This window comes from Vicugna pacos, chromosome 9 (assembly GCF_048564905.1).
Source record: "Vicugna pacos chromosome 9, VicPac4, whole genome shotgun sequence".
In the NCBI taxonomy this organism is placed as follows: Eukaryota; Metazoa; Chordata; class Mammalia; order Artiodactyla; family Camelidae; genus Vicugna; species Vicugna pacos.
In genome coordinates, this window is record NC_132995.1 from 74,045,617 (window position 1) to 74,068,427 (window position 22,811).

The 22,811-nt window shown below is 37.9% G+C and overlaps 1 protein-coding gene across 2 annotated transcripts in view; it reads right to left on the minus strand.

Moving 5' to 3' along the window:
- ABCD3 (ATP binding cassette subfamily D member 3) overlaps nt 1–22,811 on the minus strand; it is a 63,963-nt gene that overhangs the window by 36,302 nt on the left and 4,850 nt on the right. For both annotated transcript variants that reach the window (XM_006197335.4, XM_072968171.1), the window contains exons 2-4: nt 10,717–10,753; nt 4,608–4,706; nt 1,064–1,152 (exon numbers count right to left, since the gene is read on the minus strand). In XM_006197335.4, coding sequence (XP_006197397.1) covers nt 1,064–1,152; nt 4,608–4,706; nt 10,717–10,753 — 225 coding nt within the window. The remainder of the gene's footprint in view (nt 1–1,063; nt 1,153–4,607; nt 4,707–10,716; nt 10,754–22,811) is intronic.

The window sequence follows — 22,811 nt, forward strand, 5'->3', positions numbered from 1 at the left end:
CTGCAGGAGTGACAGTTACGGGCAGGAGGAACGGGGCACAGGACTGAGGTGCGAGGCGATCTGACATCATGCTCACGTTTTACTTTTTAAGCTATCCATGTATTACTTTAATTAAAATAAAAAGGCATGGGACTGACCACAGGATTCAAGGAGACTTGAGCTCAACATAGGCGTCTACACGATTTACACATATTCTGAGGTATATTGTTAGGGTTTTAATTCTATGCGATAACCTTTATTCTGCCAGGGAGGGGTCAGAAAACATGAGCATAAGGCACTCTTCCTCTCCTACAAATCCTCTAAGAAGCAAATCAGAGATACGAGGGGGAAAAGCTTTCAAAATTAGGGAGCATTTAAAAATTTCAACTACTGGCATTCAAAAAGTTATCTTAAGTTAAGTATTTTAAGAAACTTTCTGATAAAATACTGCATACCAGGAAACAAATACTAACAAAAAAATTTCTACTCTGACATTCAAATTGGTATCATAAGGAATAAATTCTTTATTAACAGATAAATGTTAATATTCTGACTATTATTTTTGTTTTTAAATTCAAAATCATTAGTTGCAGTGATTAACAACACAATATGTACAAAGACTGTAATAAAAAAAATATAAAACATTAACCAGAAATGGAAGAAAATGTCTAAGACTTTTTTGCCTCTTAATAAACATTCTCAATGTGATTCCCTGAGATGCTTCGATATGTTCCTCAAATTATCTCATTAATTTCAAACATCCAACTTTGTGACTTTTTAAAACTCCCATTACAGTAATTATTACAATGCCTTTACATTTTCTGTTTCCTGTCTCTGACCCTCTAAACAACGCCAGCTCTGCAGGGCTTGGCACAGGGTCTCGCCTGCTCACAGGTACATACCTACAACTGCCTGCGGCACACGGGAGACACTAAGTAAACATCTACTAAGTAAATGAACAAAGGCACAATTTGACTTAAGTACTTATACCTAATTTAGAATCTATTTCTTGCTTAAGATAATGCTTAAATGTAACACAAACCAGTATTTCACACATACAGGAGGAAGGTGAAGAGAAAAGTACCTTTCAATGAGTGTCCCATTTTGAATCATCCAAACATCACAATACGTTCGAGACACCAGCATAACAGCAATGAGTACCAAGTAACCTGTCTAAAATAAACCAGGTATAGTAAATTAACCAAACACACCTCAGAAAGTAAGAGAAACACTACCTTGGTGGAGACTTTTGGTTTCTAAATTCAAAGCTTCATTTTAGCTTTAATATAGTTGGCTGACATTTTACCTACAGGCAATTTTTAAATACAATTTTAAAAGAAGTTTAAAAATATAATGTAAATGGAAAAGGCCTTATAGATCATTTAATCTAACTTCCTAATCTGGAATTCAAAAGTGAATCCCAGGCAGGTCAGACGACTTGCCTTCATACAATCAGTCAATGACAGAAAGCAGTAGTGTTTACTTGGGTACCTGACTCACAGTGCATTGTGATTGTCATATGTTCTCAATATACAATTCTAATAAATAAAAATGACAATAACTGCTAATACAGAGTTAAAATACAAACACTGAAGCCTAAAATTTTGCCTAAGTAGAAAAAATTTGGTTCAGTTTGTTAAAAAAATCTCTAATAGTGCCCCTGCCCCTGCAGGGCTTTCAATTTAGTTATTAAGGCAAGATTTACACGTAAAAAGTAAGAAAACAGACCAGTGTAGGTAAGTATATTTGCATCACTTCAAGTGATGAGTGGCAGGATGGGAAGGTCTGAGGTAGCAAAAGAGGTTTATGACATTAGAAATACATTAAACAGACCAAGTAAAACAAAGTTGAGAATGAGGATTATGAGTTAAAAAAAAAAAAGAAAGATTTAATGCAAAGTAAAAAACAGACTAAACCATAAGAATTATGGTTTTGAATATCCAGCAGAGCTACCTGTTGCAAGCTTCTAGGCAGAACAAAACGTTAAAAAGTGTTGTTTGGAGAGCATTACATAAGCAATGTTGGGCAAGATGGATGATCGAGGGAGAGAGGTGAGAGGCTGAGGTACTGGCTAGAAGTCAGTTGCTGTGTGAAGCAAGAATCTACCCTCCAGCCTCCAACTCCAACACACGCACATTCAAGGTGGACCTTCAATGTTCTAAACTGGAGGACTATGACAGCAACCTAGAAGCTGAAGTCAGGGAAGAGGGTGTGTGACAGGGGAATGTTGGCTGGATTATGTGTTTGATTTCAAAGTTACAGAATTGAGGGGCACTTACACCTACGACTTGTGTAATTTTTGCAAAATCAGTATTATTTTTTTAAAAGGTGAAGGTACTAAAAATATAGCCCTTTAAGTGAAAGACAAGGTGAGGATTCATAAACACAGAAGTAATAAATGAATCCATAAGAACGAAGACAATGTCAAAGAAAGCCGATGCGACTGAGCTGTGACAGCTGCCCCCCTTGTCTGGGGAGCTGGCTAGTGGGGAAGACACCGTCTCCCCACCCTGTCGCACCACCTCAGAGTTAGCTATTCAGCTGACAACAGAGGAACGTGCTGATTTTCATCAGTACTATCTGTAGGTGACGCCTTAACTGTAATGCTAACTTCTAATTTAGACCTTAAACACAGTCTCAGTGCTAAATTAAGCAACTGAAGAATAAAGCTAACATTAAACAAAGTTTTTTCCTTTATGTTCTTTGCTTAATTTTTTCTTAAAATAAGTACCAAGTTTACTTGTTTCACGTAAGCAAAATCTGCCCAACTTTGATGACTGACAGTCCTGGAATGTCTTTTTACACAAAAGATGTCCGTAGAATCACGATTCCATTACTGGGTTTGTAGAGCACGTCAGAAACTTAAGATCAGTCTGTTCAGACAGTCCCTCGCTTTATGATACATATGAACTTCCATATATTCATACACAGTCTCTTCATTTCTTTATTTCACACAGTGATTAATTAATCTATCTCTAACTTCAGTCATCTATGATTTCTACGGGAGTTCATTTCACTTCCTGAGCTGGGGTTTTTATACCCCTTAACGATAGTTCATAAAACAGCTCTGTGGCTTGAATTTTAAATAAAGATTCTTCAAAGTCAGACAAGTTGTAGAATGAGAAGTAATTATGTCTGAAGAGTCATGGGACACTGCCACAAAGAAGACGATGAGCGTTAGGTTGCATTTTAAATATATTTATCTTTTGGAGGTGTTGGGCAGGGTCAGGAGGGGGGAGGTCGTTGAAAGTATGAGAGCACAGGGCCTGGCTGTAACACAGCAAAGAATCTCCCAGGCAAATGGTATTGAAAAGAAGGGCAAAGTCAGCATGTGATTAACCCTATAGGAAAGACAGAAGCCAAATGTGGTTTTTTTTAGAGTTTTAGAAAGAAGACTAGTTAGAAAAGGAGAAGCAAAAAGACCAATTAAGAGATTATAATAATCCAAGTAAGTGAGAACAGTAGGAATGGAAAGAGACTCATCTAAGAGAAGCTCAAGGATACTTGGAAAAAACATTTAAAACATTAGGGAGGAAGCAGATTTAAAAAGTGTCAGTGTGATCTCATTTTTATTAAAATATGTGCTCACACACAAGAAGACTGTACACCAAAATGCAAACAGAGGTTCTCTCTGAGTGGGAGGCTAATTAGGCACCGAGGGAAATAAATAACTACATGTTCTAATTTTTCCTTAAGAAACATATTATTCTCTACCTAACTGAGAAAAATATTATTAAATTATTTTTTAGTTTCTCAAGGCGGAATCAACAAGACATCATGCTGACGTGAGGGGAAGGAGAGCAAGCGTGATGGAGGAGTGGGCCTTGTCTCGGAGAATTTCAGAGCTTCAGAACGTCTTAGCCTTTTCCTGCTATCAACAGATTATGAGGCTAATGCTTTTAAAAATCTGAACAATGGGGAACAATTATGTTTTAAGAAGACATATTTGGCAGAAAAGATTTAAAAGGGGGAGATTCTTTGGAATGAGACTAATTAAAGAACACTGTAGTATCTAGCCAAAAATGTTTAGAAGGAAAAATTAGCAGACACCAGCGACTGAAAGGATGAGGGAAGTATGGGGAGGAGAAAGAGTCAAAAATGGTGTATTTAGTGTATAAAAGGAGAATACCAAGGTGACTAAGGAGGGAGATCACAGCATTATTTTTTTAGTCATTAAAAATACAAACAAATAATGACAAAAATAATCTTGATAAAAAGGCAAAGGAGGGGATAACAAGACTTTATTCTTACAACCAGCTCACTTCCTGAAAATACTTGAATTCAGATTATCATTTAGGTATCTTAAGAACATATTTAATCAAATATGAAGAAGCAACCCTTGAACATCTTCCACATTAATGTGACTTGTTAACATCTTAATGCGATAAAAACATCTGTCTTTCTAAATTAAACCTTGTTTTCATCATGTTATAATAAAGCAGTCCTGGACAGGGTAGCTGTGCTGAAGTATTCTAGTATCTCACATAAAATACGAACAAGAAAACACTATTTAAAAACTGGCACTGTTTAACAAGGGTACTTGTAGGACAGGCAATGATTTAAAGATAAAATTACATCATGTGACCTTTCAAGTTCAACACTTAACATTGTAATTTCATAAGACTTACCTCTTTGCAAAATGTTTTGGGGATCATGATTTTCAGAATCTGCGTGAGCCTCAAAAAAAACACCTTGTCCACCACAGCTCGCTCTTTTTTCCCCTCTTTCTACATTAAAAAACAACAACAAATCTTTAAAACAGCTATAACAAGTAAGATTAAAAAACTATGTCTCATCTAAGTCAACATAAACAACCATCAAGATGGTTGTCACATTCAAAGAACACAGGCCTACACTGTTCTTCATCTTCAAACATGCTTTCAGGAGAATAAGGTGTTGTCAAAAACTGAATAATGAAGCAAGAAGCTCTGAAGCCAGAGAAATCTGCGGCAGAAGGGCACTGCGCCTGGAGGGAGCAGCCAGCGCCCAGACCCGGTGGAAGCCCGGCTCCTGTGCTGCGGGCGGTACGCAGGCCGCACGGCCGGCCGGGGCGCGGGCCGGGCAGCAGCGGGGGGCCAGGCGGAGGGCCAGCTGAGGACGGGCCCCGTGCTTGCTCACTGTTCACTATCCTCCTCCTGGCCAACAGCAGGATTCTGTGGAACTCCTGAACAGGAATTTTCCTGCTATCAATTTCAGGAAAATTTTGGATTCCTAGATTTATCATTTAGTGTTTCCAGTATGCAATCTGCCAATTCACTTCCTCTTCCTTATAAACTCACAGACAAGGTTCCTTCACTCATACAGTTCACATTCTAGCAGAGGAATCATAAAAATAAACCAACAAACAGATTGGTACAGGTAGACAAGGCAGGGTCGTGAGAGAAAAAAAGCATGATTCAGAAAGTATGGTAAGAGTCTCTTTTGGGACGTGATGGTTAAGCGGAGACGTAAATAAAATGTAGTCCCGTGATTACCTCGGGAGGGGGAGGGTGGTAAAGCACAAGGAACACCAACCACAAAGCCCAGTTCAGGAGTAAAACTGGTGTGCACACCGGACCACTGCAGAGCAGAGGGGACAAAATGAGCGGAGCGAAGAGGTGGGCAGGGCCTGTGAAGAACTGAGCCCTGAAGCCACAGGATTTCGAGTTGGTTGTCAGTGTGCAGCGTAACCACTAGAGCAGTAATTCATCTTATTACCCTCAGACATTTCTGCATTTTCACTGGTCCATGAAAACAGACGCATAAAACAGTTTGCAAGGATAAGGAAAAAAGTGACCTGAACTGGGCATGGTGGAGGTTATTTGCTTTATTACCCCTGGGCTCTCTGGAAGAACAGCCAGGAGAAACTTCTCGGAACAGGCACGCCTCTACAGAAGGACCCCATCCCCTAACCTAGCCCCTCCCCCAATGCCTGTAACCACAGCTCACGTATTTATTAACTAGTGCACTCTTGATAAACAAATATCCATGGTGTTGTAAACTCTATTAGTTAGACAAACAGGTATAAATATGCTTTAATGAAACTAATGTCTAACTTGATAAACCTCATGTGACTAGTCTGTGTACTGAAACAGAATAATAATAAGCTGCCACCCCTATGCCAGACACTGTGCTACGTGTTTCACATCTGTGATCCTAACAGACACTGTGTGTAGTACAGAACTGCAGACCAAGGAAGGAAGTGTGAAGACAGAGTGTGTAGAGTTAGATCTGAAGAAGAAAGAACTGGATGAGAACCAGCCGACCCTGTAACTGCTGGAACAGAGTTCAGGTCTTTCAAACCTTATGAAGGGTGCAGACTTCATCCAGCTGACTCATAGGCCCAGTCCACTTCATTCGCATCTACATGCATTCATTCATTCAATAATGAATGACTTGCCCAATGATGGGGGACGCATCAGAGAACAAAACAGACAAAAAGCACTGCTCACTGTCTGTTTACGTTAGCTAGCCTACTCTCCTCAAGCCAAACCTTGTAACTTCAACCTAAATAATTCCCCAAACCGAGAAAGGATAGGAAGAAAAGAATAAAGAGAAGGCAATGCACATCAAATGCTTTTTTTAAAAAAAAAAAGTTAAACTTGTACTCTCAAGTTTTTCCTCCTGTCTCTGCCTCCCTACCTCAGCTCATCCCGCCAGCAGGCAGCATCTCCTCCATTCCTAGACTGAGCCTTGGACAGAATAATTCCAAGGGAAAATGGCCATCTTCTGATTTAAACAGAGAACTACCTATTTCTAGCTGCTCTCAAGAAGTGATCTAGGGCAAACAATCAGGAAGCTTTGAAAAAAAAAAAAAAAGCTCTAAGTCAGTAACAACGAAGCACCTGGTATAGAATTAGCAGTTTACCTGGTAGGTAATTCCTCCTCGTCTTCTTCTTCTGTTCCTGTTGTCACTGCCCCTATTTCTTAAGCTGTCTGAAAGCTAACTTTATTATTTTCATTACATTTGAATCCATGAAAAGAACTATATACTTCCTAGAGTCAGGAAACACCAAACACCTGGACTGGAGGACTGCCTCAGAAAGGCTGAAGGAATATCAAGATGCTCTACCACCCTTGATGACATAGTAAAACTCATGCCTGAAACCAATCTAAATGCAAACACCTACAGAGAATGTGCATTTCATAAACACAACTAGTCTCTCCTAAGAATTCATTTTAAATTCACAATTGACTTTTCCCACCTCTAAACTTCCCAGTAATTTTTAAAAGTACAAAACAAACCCCACTTTAATGATACAAATCTAACATGCAAATCATAGGAAAAGCAATCATTAAATAAAGATCATCTAAGAAGTTAAAGTAATAAAGCAACCAGAATGTACTTAACATTCAGGAGTCAACAAAGGTCCAAGAGCAATGAGAAGTTCCCGCTGATGTGTCAAATCAACTTAAAAAGGTGAGATGAACTAGAACTGACTGAAAAAGATGTTTGAAATAGCAAGTAAAATGAAAGGCTATGGTGCTGACAAGAATGTAAGCATTTCTGAATATTGTTAGAGAACGTGTAAACTGATTAAACTATTCTGTTGCATCTATCAAAATGTAAAATGTACACTCATTGTAAAATGTGAAACAACCCAGCACATTTACCTTTAGAAACTTATCCTAGAGGTACTCGTGCACGTACGGTTAACACATAAATGAAAAAAACTTGTGCACTGCTTTATACTATAAAATTAGAAACATAAATGCACATCAACAATGGCATACTACATAAATCATGGTAAATTTATGCAATGAAAATTCTGCACAACTGTAGAAAAGGAAGCAGCTCATACTCATATAAGAGAATAGTATAGAGCAGTTAAAATTCACTAGATCTAGTCATCAACAAAGATGGATCTAAAGAAATCATACTGAAAAAAGGTAGAATGATACATATAATGATTCAATTTATAAAATTTTTAATATGCAAAATAATTCTACCTATATTGTTCACAGATATATATATATACACACACATTCCAAAAGTATAAAAATATGCATGGGAATGCTAAATATCAAGCCCAGCAGCGTGTACCTTTATATATTTTGAATTTTAGACCCTGTGTATTACATGAAAATTAAATGAATAAATATTTTAAAAATCAAGTCAACTATCTCTTTATACTATTTTCTAACTCTATTAAATCTTTTCTCCTTAAATCTTGTCTTACGAAAAGTATCACACTCCAACCCATCTCACCAATGATTATTAAAAATTTCAGTGAAAAAAAGTCCCTTTTTAACTGCTTCCCCTCATAAGTAACATCCTCACTATAGAAAAATATGATGAGCAAAAATAAGAAGCCTACGCTACCAGCGAGAGATACCAACTGTTAATATTTGCACATCTTACCAAAGTTCATTTTACCATATGCCTATGTGTGCACTTCCTATAAATTTTATATATTTGGTATCAGTGTGTACACTGTCTTATATCCTTTTTTTGCCAATCATTTAATCTATCCTAAATTTAGCATGCTTATACCATATGACTAGCAAACAAGTATACATTTTAAAAACTGTACCTAAAATGGAAAGAATTTTAAAATGAGTGCATGAATTTGCTGGACTGAATAGTTGCAGTGATGTCCTAGAGCTTGCAGATGTGATGATATGCAGATAGCGGCTGTAACTCAGGTACTAAGGTTTGATCACTAGTGTAATTTAGATATGAGAGATTGTGAAGATGGAGATTTGCTAGAAGACTGGAGATAAGCACATCTTGCCCCATTTTTCAAACATTATGGAAACGAAAGAACAGCACTTTTGATGTCAATCTCCAGAATATTCAGAGAACAGACATTGACATGGGGGGCTTGGGAAGACCTGACAGACACGAATCGCTAGAAGCCAGCCTGAGCCGACTACAAATAAGTCACATGAAACCCTTCTGATTTTCTTCTTTAAGGATACTGTACCTAGTACATTAGCTGACATGTACAGCATAAATCCATGTGGGCAGGAACCGACTTTGATAACTGCTGTACATGCAGAACCGAGAACAATGCCAGGCATATATGAGGGGCTCAATCAGTATTTGTTGAAAGACTTAATAAATGAATTAATAAACTAAGGAACTTAATGTTATTAAACTATTGTGCTCTTCCAATGGAGAAATAAAGACCAGATTTTGTTACAGCTGGATATAGTCACAGCTGAATAAATCATAACCAGAAATAAAAACAAACATCAAGACATGCCACAGAGGAATTTTCTTGTCCTAACCTAGTCAATACTATTGAGGAAGATAGAGAAGCACGTTAAATTTGTAGGTAACACTTTCCACCTAATGTACTAGATGTTAGGATTACATTCAAAACTACGCTAATAGAATAGACATACCACAGAATAGACTAGTAGACCCTACAGACTGAGATTTACAGGGATAAATTAATGTGTATTTGAAAGAACACAACTGAGTTACCTTATGACCCAGCAATGCTACTCCCAGGTATACATCCAAGAGAAATGAAAACATATGCCTACACAAAAGCTCGTACGTGAATGTTCATAGCAGCATTATTCATAATGGCCAAAAAAGGGGAAACAACCTGAATTTCCCTCAACTGATGGATAAATAAATGTGATAGATCTATATAATGGAATATTATTTAGCAATAAAAAGGAATAAAACACCGATACACTCAACAACACAGACGAAACTTGAAAACATCATATTAAGTGAAAGAAGCCAGTCACAAAAGGCCACATATTTTATTTCTAAGAAATGCCGAAAATAGGCAAATCAATAGAGACAGAAAATAGACCGGGGTTACCAGGGGCCAGGAGGAGAGGGTAATGAGGAATGACTGCTAATGGGTATGGAATTTCATTCTAGGGAAATGAAAATTTTCTATAATTAGATAGTGGTAATGGCTGTACAACTCTGTGAACGTACTAAAACCAGTGAATTGTATACTTAAACAGATGGATTTTATTTGTGTATGAATTGTATCTCAATAAAGCTGTTATTTAAAAAAGAAATAAAGAAATCAACTGATAAAATACGGATGTAGGAAATCTGTCAACAGAGATGTTCACCAGAAAGGTACCTAAGGTTATAATTGACCATAAACTCCACTTAATGTAAAGCAGTTATGACTAAAGAAGTAAAAGCAATTTTAGGCTGAATTTTAGCAATATGATACTCATATCAAGAGATGTAACAGTGCCAAGGCATTCCACATTAGGCAAGTCACATCTGGACGAGCACACTCTATTCTAAGCATAATGTACAGAGAACTACCTGGTACAGACCCAGAGGAGGGCGCCCTATGTACTGAAGAACTGTCAGAAGCCATGTTACGTGAGAGATACTTAGCGGGATTAGGGTTGTTTGGTGTGGGAGAGAAGGACTCAGAAAACACAACTATCTTACAAAAATACAAGAGTCTGTTAGAGGAAACAGAGTAAACCTGTCCTGCTTCTACAAAAGACAAAACAGAGTCAGTTGTTAAGAGGCTACACAGGGACGGTGAATCTTGTCATGGGCTGGAACTACGACACACGGCTGCCTCCCGGGCACTCCCACTTGCCATGAAATGAACCAGTTCACGTAAATACCAGAAGTCACCTTACACAGATTCGTATTTTAGGAAGAATTTCTATAATACGTAGCAGATTGGAGGTGATATTTAAGTTCCCCTTTAATTCTAAAAATCCATGATCTTATCCTAACGCAAAAACATGTAATGAAATAAATGAAACAAAAGCATGAAATCCTAAAGAGTAGATGCTTTAAAATTTTACCTCATTGTTCTGTAATGATGGCTTTCCATTCTTCTTACTGCAAATAAAAAGAAAAAAGAGCGAGAGAGCTTTACTTGCAAACTGTTCCCATCATAAAAATTATTTTAAGATATCAAAAGAATATATCAGATTCTCCAAATGAGTTTCTTCTTTTACATGTCAGCCTGAGATAGACTATGTTAAATGCAATAGTCCAGCTGTCTCTTACTAACTATAATTCACAGGAAGTGCTCAGTACATGTTGACTACTACAATCATGCATCAGGTATTATGTTGGTAATTTAAAAAAAAAAACACATACACACTTATTTTACAAATTCTCCCATGGAAATGTGGAGTCTGTTTTTCTATCTTTGAATTAAGGCATAGCAATGTGAATGGCTCTAACCAACAGAACATCAGCAAATTGACACAAGCAAGGGCTTGAAAGATGTTTATGCCCTGGGCCCTCTCTCCTGCTGCTAGAAATCTTCTCCCAGCCATGTGAGCAATCCTAGGTTAACTGCCTACAGGAGAGCTCATGTGTCCTTTCCCTGTTACAAACGAAAACACTGTCTTGGAAGAGTCAGCAGCAGCCCCCAGGTGACTCTGGCACTTGAAGCCGGGTCTCACTACTAACCCAGACTCTCTCCCTAAACCCTGTAATATCAGGCTTGAGTTCTTTTCATACACACCATCCTAGCACGCCATGCTTCTACATAACATTGATCACGTTCTAAATCTCTGTCTCCTCCCAGTAAGGTAGTTCCATGAGATCAGAGTTACTGCAGGTTGGCTCTCCAAAGCAGAGGTGAGGTGGTGTTTGGAGTACAAAGTGTTCATTAGAGATCAATGTCTGTGAAAGGAAGGTGACAAAAGGAAGTTTGGGCAGAACTCAAGCTGTGATGTAGGCCCAACAAAATTTCAGCCAGCCGGGCAGGGAGCCCTACAGCAAGTACTGTCTGTCCATCAGAGCGCTCTGTCCTGAGCTGAAATGGTCAAGTCTTTAAACCTCCTTCCAGCACAGTATGCAAATGCATGCTGCTCCAGGGAAGTCATGACCTGGGGGGAAGATGGCTCTGCAGCTAAGGGGGACTCTAAGATGTGTGCGGAAGGGGTTACCTGATGATCTGCATTCCTCACAGCTGGACAGTAAGCCCTTCTTTGAAGGGAATGTGGGGAGCACATCTCCCTGCCCACCGCAGGGCTCATGTATCACCCAGCCCACTACGTTCAGCACCTAGTGGAGCTCCAAAAACTCTGTAGAATGAACATTTTCAGTAATAAGACACCAGGTCATTCAGTAAGGCTAGAAAGGCAAACTACACTTTGGTAGGCGCCATCATTTTTAAAGTGCTTGGGGTTATTTTTGATTCTAAGTTCAGCTGTATTACAGGATTATCTCATTTTAAATTTTCATGAGATGGCAAAACTGTTTCAGAAAATGCCTGCCATATACACGTTCAAGCATGCACAGTTAATTACGAGCACCTTTTATAAGGCTTTCTAAATTCCTCTTTTTGAAGAATTCTTTAATGTTTCCTCAGTTTTGAAGATTCCAGCTACATAACTCACACAGATTAAGATAAATTAGAGTAGTATACTAGAATCCTATTTAACAGCTTACATTTTTTTCACTTGAAATGCCATGCTAAAGATTGGAAAAAAGTTAATTTACTTTCAAATACAAGATCTACTAGTAGACAGATTCAAGTGTACCAAAAATTCAGTATTTTCCTTTTCTTAATAATTTATCCTATGAAACTAAAAAGGCTCTACAACAGACATGTCTTCTACTCCTGTGTGTTCTACTACTGAAAAAAATCTATTTATCCACTAAATCCATTAAAATAAAAGTTTTTGTGTTCGAAATATATTACCGACATGCACACTAAATGGCAAGGTATCTGTAATATCTACAACAATCACTGACTATCAGTTGTCTTGTTATATTTCAGGGTTTAACCAACTGGAGTTATTTTTAAATCTAATTTTGTGACTATGTGAATCATGATCACTCATACAGCCAGTCTACTATACCAGCATCGATGTCCTTTTCAGTCAGGAGCTGCTCATCTATATTCTTCTCGCTCAATAAATCAGCACACTTTACAAAATGACAGCAGTTCATATCAGTCCTTCCACTGCCTTGCCCAAGAGCCCTGCCTGGGCAGAGGCAAGGAAAAGAGAATCACAGGACCAGGGTAAGATACAGAAAAACAAGTCGGTTGCTGAAGTGTAGAAGACACACACACAGAAAAGACACACTATCAAACGCATCTGCTACTGAAAAGCCAGGTAAATTATAAAAGTGACGCGGTCAAGAATCACTCAGATGTGCACAGCTGCCTTCTATATGCTAGGAACTATTCTTGATCAGTGTTTCTCAAACCTGTGGTCTCAGGATCCTCAAAACTTTTATTTTTGTTATATGGGTATTTATCATATGGAATTTCAACCTTAGAAATTTTTAAAATATTTACTCACTTAAAGATAAACACATTACACATTAAATAAAATTTTTGCAAAAACATCTGTATTTTCCCAAACAAAACCGCTTAGTAAGAAAAGTGGCGTTGTTTCATATTTTGGCAAATCTTCTTTATGTCTGGCTCCATAGAAGACAAATGAATTCTCATATCTGAGTCTGCATTTTTTCCTCCCTACTCAGTACAGATAGATATTTGTTAAATAGGAGTATTCTAATAATTGTGGATACTCTCCTGTGATGTTATAAGATTTAATGCAGTCTGAAATCACAGCAATAAACTTATACTCTGATACAATAAAACTCACTGGTCTACACTACATTTTCAATGGCTCTTTTTACCCATTCAAAATTTTCTAAGGTCATGCATTAGTCATTTGGAAAATACTGGTTCACTGAGTTATAAAGTAGACCTTCCAAATATATTAGACAATATTTTTAAAAAATTGTATTTGTTAATATTGTTGACCAATCTTATCAGAAAGTTCTCAAGCACTGGGGAGCTATCAAGCTCATGGCTGCACAGAAGTTCTCCAAATTCTAATTTTCAACCACAAAGCATTTATTATGCTGGTTATCAACAGCAAAAGAAAAACACAAGAAAAATTTCCAAATGTTTGTAAACTGTGGTAAATTAAATACTGAGACAAATCCCTAAAAAGGAGGAATCTTTTTTCCCATCCTTGAATGTGGGCCAGGCTTGTGTCTTTTTCTAGCCAACAGAATATGGTGGAAGCCTTTCTGCTTTCACCTTGGCTTCTTGCAATGCTGACCTGCAATTACCATGTGAGGAACTAGTCTGGCCTACCAAATGATGTAAAGTCGTTTAGATGAGAACCAAGGCCCCCCAGCCACCAGCCAGCACCAACCATAGATGTGAACATCCCAGCCAACCCTCTGGCTGAAAGCAGCAGAGGAACTAACCAGCAACCCACAGAATTAAGGGGGAAAAAAAAAACTGTCTTAAGCCATTAAGACTTGGAGTGGTCTGTCATACAACAATAGGTAACTGACATAAATAAATTCACTTGTGAAATGTCACGGGTCAAAGAAATTTTAAAAATTTGAAATGAATGATATACATATCCAATGATATGCTTACAAAATAACAGTTTACCTATCAAAACCCTGTGGGATGCAACCAAAGCAGTGCTTAGAGGACCTTCTAACCTTAAACGCACACATTAAAAAAGAAGGCTGAAAATTCATCATCTGAACAATAGAAAAAGAAGAAAATTAACTGAAGAAATTATAAAGAATAAAAGAATACAGATAAAAGCAAAAAATGATGAAATAAAAGACACTCAATAGAGGTAAAGCAAAACTAAAAGTCAGACTTTAAAGAAAAAGAACACATTTAAAAACTCAGGGCAAGACTGGTCAAAAAAAAGAGAGGGCAATATAACCAGTATCAGAAATTGATCTCTGAGGGTTACATAAAACCCTCCTCAAAACCTCAACAAGCTGATTCTACATTTAAACAGATATAATGCAAATGCAAGCGGTGATCACTAAGGCACATTTCATGCGTTTGTAAGATTCACGGCATTTATTAAGTAAGGTTCCTCCAAAGCATCTATACGAGAGCATGAACGTTTAATTGAATCAACAGGTTCATAATGACACTTAGGAAGAACTCGTTGCCCACCTTCAGGAAATAACAAGGAACTAATGTATTATTTTAAAACCTGATAAATAAAGAAGCAAATACTTACCTTGCCTTTCCTAACTGAACTGTACCACTGGGTAATCAAACAGTAGACGAAGGAAAGTTTCTCTTTATGGAAGCATTCCACCTTCTACATGGAGTAGTAACAGAATTCAAATATCCCCATTTTGCAAGCCCTAATAAACTCACTGATTGAGGCATCACGTATCAGTGGCTGCTCAAATCAAAAAAAGAGAGCCAGCCAGACATTACATCCCTTGGGAGAGAGAGTACAGGACATCGGTAACTAGGAAGTGCTCCTGTCCAAAAAAAACAAAACAAAATCTAAATTTGATCAAGCTTTTAGATCTGACTGCCAATTTGCAGGAAACACAGAATACGAAGGAAAATTATGAAACTGGCATAATCCAGATTACAGAATCTGTATCAGTCAAACACCGGACTGCTTCAACAAATAAACTGTAACAAAGAAAGGGGAAAGAGAAATGGCACGAAGACACGCAGGTTAAAAGAGACCTGAACGAGAAAAACACCAATACAACTAAATGATAGTGCTCCGGAGCGCACATTTGGGTGGTAAAATTATAAAGTCATGCAAAGATTCAACTGCTATCTAGGTCAGGGTGGCAGAGGGAAAGGCTGTGATTGGAAGGGGCATGTGGAGGCTTCAGCGTGGAAGGCAAATACATTTCTCGACCTGGGTGGTAGTTACCAAAAAAGACATTAATTTATGTATGTGTTTTATGCAGTTTTCTATATTTGTTGTATAATATACAATAAAAAGTTTTTTTTTAATCTTAAGAGTCTCTCACTATGACTATAATGTTTTAATATTAACATGCTACAATAAAATTTTAATAATTAATTTCACTTTGAATTTAACATAAGATTTTTTTTTTAACCCCTGCACGATTTTTGGCTGTTCTTTTGAATCTGAAACTGAGTTCTCTTACTGAGTTTATGATGAATCTCTCCATCCAAAACTTTATCCCCTTTCTGGTCCCCTCTGACTTCTGGCTAACTGAACTAATCAACCAGAGTCAGACGACTAAACCCGCTGTGGCTCGTCTCCCACTCCCTTGCTTAGTGCCCTGCACTAAACCCTTACTTTGCTGCAAACACCTGCTGTCAAGGGTTCGACTTCCCACACAGCGGGCACATGAGGCTTTGCTTGGTTAAGTCCGTCTGAAGGATTGGATAAAAATACTTTATTCTCTCTTGCAGCTTCCACATGGCTAATTCAAAGTTAAGAACTCTTATAATCAGGTATCATTTGTATCTTTCAGATTACTCACTGATAAAATGAAGATTAAAAAAAAAACAACTATCTCAAAAGACTGTTGTGAGGAATAAAGGCAAAATAGTTAAAACCATGCCTATACTAAGTTCTCAAATACCTACTAGTAATGCTACCAGTCCCTCCAGTCTCTGCAGCCCCTTGTTCTCAAATCAGAACTCCACCAGTGTCGGCCTCTGCTCTGGCTGCTTCCCCACCTAGAACGCCTTTTACCCCTTTTCTCTTCAGATCAGGCACAGATATGAAGTCCCCCCAGGTAACACCCAGAACAGGTAAATAGACAGCCCCAGCTCAGTGCTCCCCCCAAGGTATGTGTCCACCACAGGCCTAGTCATAGACCAGACTCGTGCAAACTTTCCGTGTATTTCTATTTCCACAACACTAGGGTTAGAAGCAATGTCCACCACTTCGGTATCTCAATGCCTAGCCTAGTGACACACAACAAGCAGTCAACAGAATGTACCAAATACATGTTGTATTTCCTCCTACACTTCCTTTCTTCTATAAAGCGAGGGAAAGTAGCTATCTGTTGAGCCAGTGATTAAATACATAGAGAAATATATTCACTCATTCAATAAAATGGAAATTATCAAATACATTAAAAAAATGAGATCCTTTCATTGATTCTGTCCTACACTTGCTTTCTCCCCACCCCTATTCCTTTACTAAATAACACATCTTGGGCATTATTGCAAGGGGAGGGGAGAAGCAAATGAATACTATAATTGAAAACACCTTAAATCTAATTTCCTAATGCAACAAAATTGTATTCACAGGTAAATGGAGAATAATATTTTAAATAAAATATACCAGGAGGTTTTTTTTTTAACTAGAAATTTGATGTGAAATGTTAAGAGACAGGATTCTCTCAACAGCCTGTGAGTTTAACAGCAGAAATCCTGTCTAATTCAATTTTTAATCTTCCCAAGTGCCCAATACAAAGCTAGAATGAAATAGGTTGTCTTCTCCCACCACAGGATCCACCTAGGAAACAGACCTCTCTCATTCGCTACTGCGTGTCCACAACACCGAGCACTAAATGCTGAATGAAGATACAGGCTTGTATCACACCCCTACCTTGAGAACAGGACCTCTCACCTCTACAAACCCAGCCTGACACATAGCAGGAACGCAACGTTCTCTAAGTTAGTGCATGATCTTTGCGTTCCTTTCTTTGAGTGGTTCATTGATTCCCACGCCAACCTACTCCCTCCAGTCCTAGTTCTGGAATGAGGAAAAGATCTGATTTGACTTCAGTTTCTCCTTTTGCTATAACTTAAGTTCACCTCCAAGATATAATGAAGAAAGAAGCATAAATTCAAATAATACTGAATTGGAAGTCAGAAGATTGAGTTTGATGCAAATTACTACGAAGCATTTTCACAAGCAAGTTAAAAGCATGCATAGTAAAAAAGGAAATGCAACAATACGCTAATACCATACTAATCAAAGCTAAGATGCACCGGTTATAAACTGCACCCTAATTTCAGAGAAGATGAAATGTGAAAAAGCATATTTACATATGAAAAAGTGCATCTTGGAATCAATGAAATATGACAATAATCATTACAGGTGTTTAGTCTCTTCTTTTTTTCTACTATTCAAATTTTCCAAAGTGTGTATTTATTTTGATACTGCAAAAATATTTACTTTGTAAAATATAAAGCATGGAAACAGTATTTAATTATGAAACAATTTTTTAGGTCTAGTCCTACTCACTAAAGATAAATTTATAGGACCATACCTTTTCCTTCCAACAAGATACCATGTCTCACGTTGCTTACTTCATAAGTTTATGAAAGTGTACAAATGTTTTAGTGACATGCAGTGACACAGACACAGCATGCTGATTAAATGACTAAATTATTATTTACCTAGAGAAGTTGCCTCATTCCACATAGTACATTTATTTTTAATGCCAACAGGTAACTTCTTAAGCATAGAGTAAGTCATACAACCTACAATTATGTCTACTGTTACGACACCATGATGGCAGTGTGCGAGCTTGCTTACACCTATTCACAGACATCAAATTAGATGAATGCCTTGGTGAGCTTTATTTTTGATTTTACAGTTTATTAATTTAATTGCATTAATCCAGGACTGCTAATCTAGCCAAAGGACAACAAATGTACGTTTTAAAAAACAAACAAAAGCACCTGTAGCATACTCACTAGTTCTACCTAACAAGGCTTCAAGCTTATCTTAATGTGCATAGTGGTTCCCACTGAAGAGCACAACCGCCAGTCATCCAGAGTGTTTTATCTTCACATTTATGAAAGGCTATATTCTCGACAGAGATGCCTAAAACAAAAGTGATTTCCTCATAAAAAGGATGTTTTGAGAAAAGCCATATTCTTAAGCAAGGGCCTGATGCCTATTTTTTTTTAAGAGAAATGACTACAAATGTCATTTTTAAACAACTCTAACATTCTGTAAAAATAATTCCAAAAAAATAACAATAGAGAAATACAGTACCCATTTTGCATAAAATTTAATTTGGCATATGTAATTCTAAAGAAAATTACAAAGAGCACCTATCTTTCTTCCTCATAATTCTAGTGTGTATTTTATTGCAACAGATTAGAAGGTGATGATATTCATCAGGTCTTGGATGAGTCTGACATTGAAATTCTGGGGGGAAAAAATTAAGAATTATTTATGTAAGTGAATAAGATGGCATAGGTACTTAGAAGAAAGTGGTAAATTCTAAGAGCAAGCATGAGTTCACCAAAAAGTCATGTCAGACCAAACTCATTCCTGTCTCTAAAGGGGTCATGAAAATCCTGTAATCTTAGTTTATTATGCTACAAAGCATTTGATGACAGAACAAATCAGGTGTTCTACACCTTTTCCATGTAAAAGAGACGGATGCCACATACAGCTCTAGGGTCTTGTCTCATTAGCTCCATGACCAGAAAAGAAAGACTCTTCCCCACTGGCTCCAGCAGAAACATCACAAAGGAGGAAGGACTGACTGGCCCAGTGTGGATCGGGTGCCTAGCGCTGCTGTCAGAGTGCTGGTCATTGTCAGAAGGACAGGTGTGAAAAGCAACAGACAAGTTAAAAGTGAGAACCAATACAACACCCAAAGGGTATCATTTAAAAGAAATATAAATACATTGTTCTGTGCTTAGTCCTCTCCAGGAACCTCATTTATTGACAAAATATGCAGAAGGAGCACTAATTAAATGTGCAGGATGCAAAAAAATTTAGGAGGAAGTGATGTGCCCAAACAAAAATAAGTGTAAAGATCCACATTCAGGTTTTTAAAAAAATCAAACACAACACACTGAGAAGGGGGAAGTAAGGGAAAACAACCACGTAAGCTACATATGACTGAAGAATAACAACTGTCAAAAAAAGAAATGTAACCTCACCTATTGTAACAAAAGCTCTGGATTTACAAAGCAGGTAACAGTCCATTTCACTCTGTCAGTCAAACCTCCTCTTAAAGGGGTGGAGAAATAAAGAGGACCGTAGTCAAGGAGCAGCAACCGAAAAAACAGAGGCCTGAAACCACGCCACGTAAAAGCCACTTAAATACTGTCCAACTGTCCAACTCTGATTCTACCAACGCAAAAGGCTTCTTCAGGGAGATTTTCATGGCATATTTGAGGAAATTTTTAGGAAGACTCAAGAGTTTCTGCGAACCTAACAGTGGGATGTTTTGCTGTCCTTTAGCAAGCACAGGGAGAGCTAAAGCGGTCTTTTATTTACTGAGCTTTGTTCCAGCGGCTGAGTTAGAATGCTTTCTTATTTAATCCTCACAACTAGTGAGTTAAGTAAATACTATCATCCCTGCTCTACAGATGAGAAAACTGAGGCTTAAAGAGGTTGAGTAAATTGACCAAGATGACAGATCTAGCAAATAGCTGAATAAAACTCTGAATCCGTATCTAACTCTGAAGACCATGTTTTATCCTATACCAAGTGCAGCCATAATAAAGATAAGTTGCTGCATATAAAAAAATGCATTCTTTCAAATTAAAATAATCCTGTAACATCATTTTACACCTCTAAAGTAGACCCCCAATTCAAACACTCCTTAATGGTAATTAGAGGATTAAATCAGCACTCATTCATAGTATTCTATGGAACAAATTACAAAAAGTAAAGTATGGAATTTCTGTAGCTCCAGAATGTTCATACATTTTCCACAAACACAAAGGAACACTCATAACCTTCCTTCATTAACCCTATTTCTGGCAATTTATTCCAATGAAATAATTCAGTGGAGACAGAGATGTTCACTCACAACAATACACAGTATTATCTACAAAAAATGCAGAAGCAATCAAGATACTCAATACGTAAGGGTAAAATAAATTATGATACAGTCACACGAAGAAATATTTATCTTTTTTTAATATAGTAATGAAGTTCATGTAGAAACACAGGAAAGGTGTCTATACTTAAATGAAAATAGCAAAACATTACATAACTATGTAAAAATATATGCACATAAATAATAAAAGGTAATAAAAATAAAACAGTATGTGTGTTATGGTGATGACATTATGGATAACTTTCAATTTTTAAAAACTGTCTCTAATGTTTCCACTCTATTGTTAATCTTCAAAAGCAGGTTATAAAATGATACCCATTTTTATAAATTTGTAAGATCTGCTTTATCCATGTACATAAAAGGGACCCAGCTCCTAAAGAGCTCATAATATACTTAAGGATACATTTACATTTGCAGCAAGAAAAACACTGTTACTTAAAACAACAGTAACCACATCCCTAAGAAATGAGCATCACAGAGTTGGAGTCATTCAACGAACATTTTTGAGTGCCTACTATTTGCCAGCCCCAGCTCTAGCCACTGGAGCTTGACAATGAACAAAACAGACAAAAATTTCCTGCCCTCATGGAACTTACATCCTAGCAGCAGAGACATATAATAAACAAGTTAGTATATAAACTAAATAATGCAATTGATAGTGCTAAGTGTTAAAGATAAAAGTGAAGCCAAGAAAGTGGGCAGTGTGTGTGTGCAGGAGATGCTATTTTAAACTGAGTGGCAATGGAAAGTCTCACTGAGAAGGTATCTGCTAAAAGACTGACAAATGGGAAGGAGTAAACAGCGGGGCTACACAGGGAAAGTGAATTCCAGGCAGGGGAACAGCAATCGCAAAAGCCCTAAAACGGAATGCCTGACCAATGATGCTAACGTGTCCAAAACTGAGAAGTATAATTAATTACATGGTCTACACCCAGTTTCCCCCAGCAGACCACAGACAGCTACACAGTTCTGAGAAAATAACCAGCATCTGCTGGTTTCTGTACACAGCTGCTTTTCCTGGCAAATCCTTTAAAGCCTTCTTTACCTATGATTGCTTAAGCGTTTCGTTTTTACTCTGAGGATCCATACGAGGCCAGCCCCTTCAACATTCATGCACATTTCATCCTAAGGGTCTCCTGCAATTTCCAGCCCCTCACCTGACTCATGCTTGTAATTCGCAGAACATTCAGTGAGCGTATGAAACAGAAAGGTAAAGCCAACCCCTTCTAGAGCTTGCTTTGAAAGGAGCAGACCCCAGGAAGGAAAGCGGAATTCAGTGCGCAAGAGAGCTGTAGGAGGGTCAGCGGGAGAGAGTACGGGGGTAGAATCTAAAGATGTGAGAACATCCATGGGTAGAGAGAAGACCCAGTGACAGGCCGCAGGGCTGAGGCTCGGTGAAAAACAGCCAACAAATCTCCAACAGCGAGAATATCCAAGAAACTTGTAAAAAAAAAAAAAAAAAAAAAAAAGAATGTCTCCATTTTAAGCTGTTCACTGCCGCCAAATAATCCCTGTCACTAGTCTCACGTTTTCAGTAAAACTCTACCACAAACACCTGCTTTGTGACTGATGCTTTAGAGGAATCAAGGCAGATACCAAAATGACAGGCTCAAGAGACAAGACATAAGTGGGATCTAAAATAGAGCAGAAACAGAGAAGGAAAGTTAGACATGACTGAGAGAAACACAGCTCCCTGAAACTTCTCAGAAATATTTGGGGGAGGAAAATGTGTGCCCACCATCTATCAGCTGGGGCTTTGGAAAGGATGAAGGACCACTCCGTAAGCTGGTGGACGAGGCTACACTGATGGCGAACAGCTAGATCGAACCCAGTCAAGCAGTGAATAGATGAAACAAGGAAAGGACCTAAGTCCACGGTTCAGAGGTTAAAGGGGGATGATCATCATTCAGATCAAGAGCTGCTTCAAAATACTTCATGGAAAAGGTGGCCCTGACCTAACTCTTAAAGGATAAGAGCTAAAGAACAGAGGACAGAGAGAGAGATATTCCAGGTGTGGCTAATATTATGAATAAGCCTCCAAAGCCAGGAATGAGTGCAGTTTGTTCAAAGAGCAGTTCAGAAACTGGCCTACTTGTAACAGAGAGTAGTCATTGGCAAGCAATGGCATGTAAGGTTAGCCAGGTAAGGGGAGACCAGATAAAGAAAGGCTCTGAAATCCAGCATGAGAAATCTGAACTTTGGCAAGGATCCATGGGGAGGGAAAGGAAACTGCTTTGTTCTGTTTTTGTTCTTCATTTGGTTTATTTAGATCATAAAACAGCTTAACAATCCCACTCCTAGGCATCTATCCAGAGGGAACTCTAACTCAGAAGGACAGATGCACCCCATCTTCACGGCGGTACTGTCACAATAG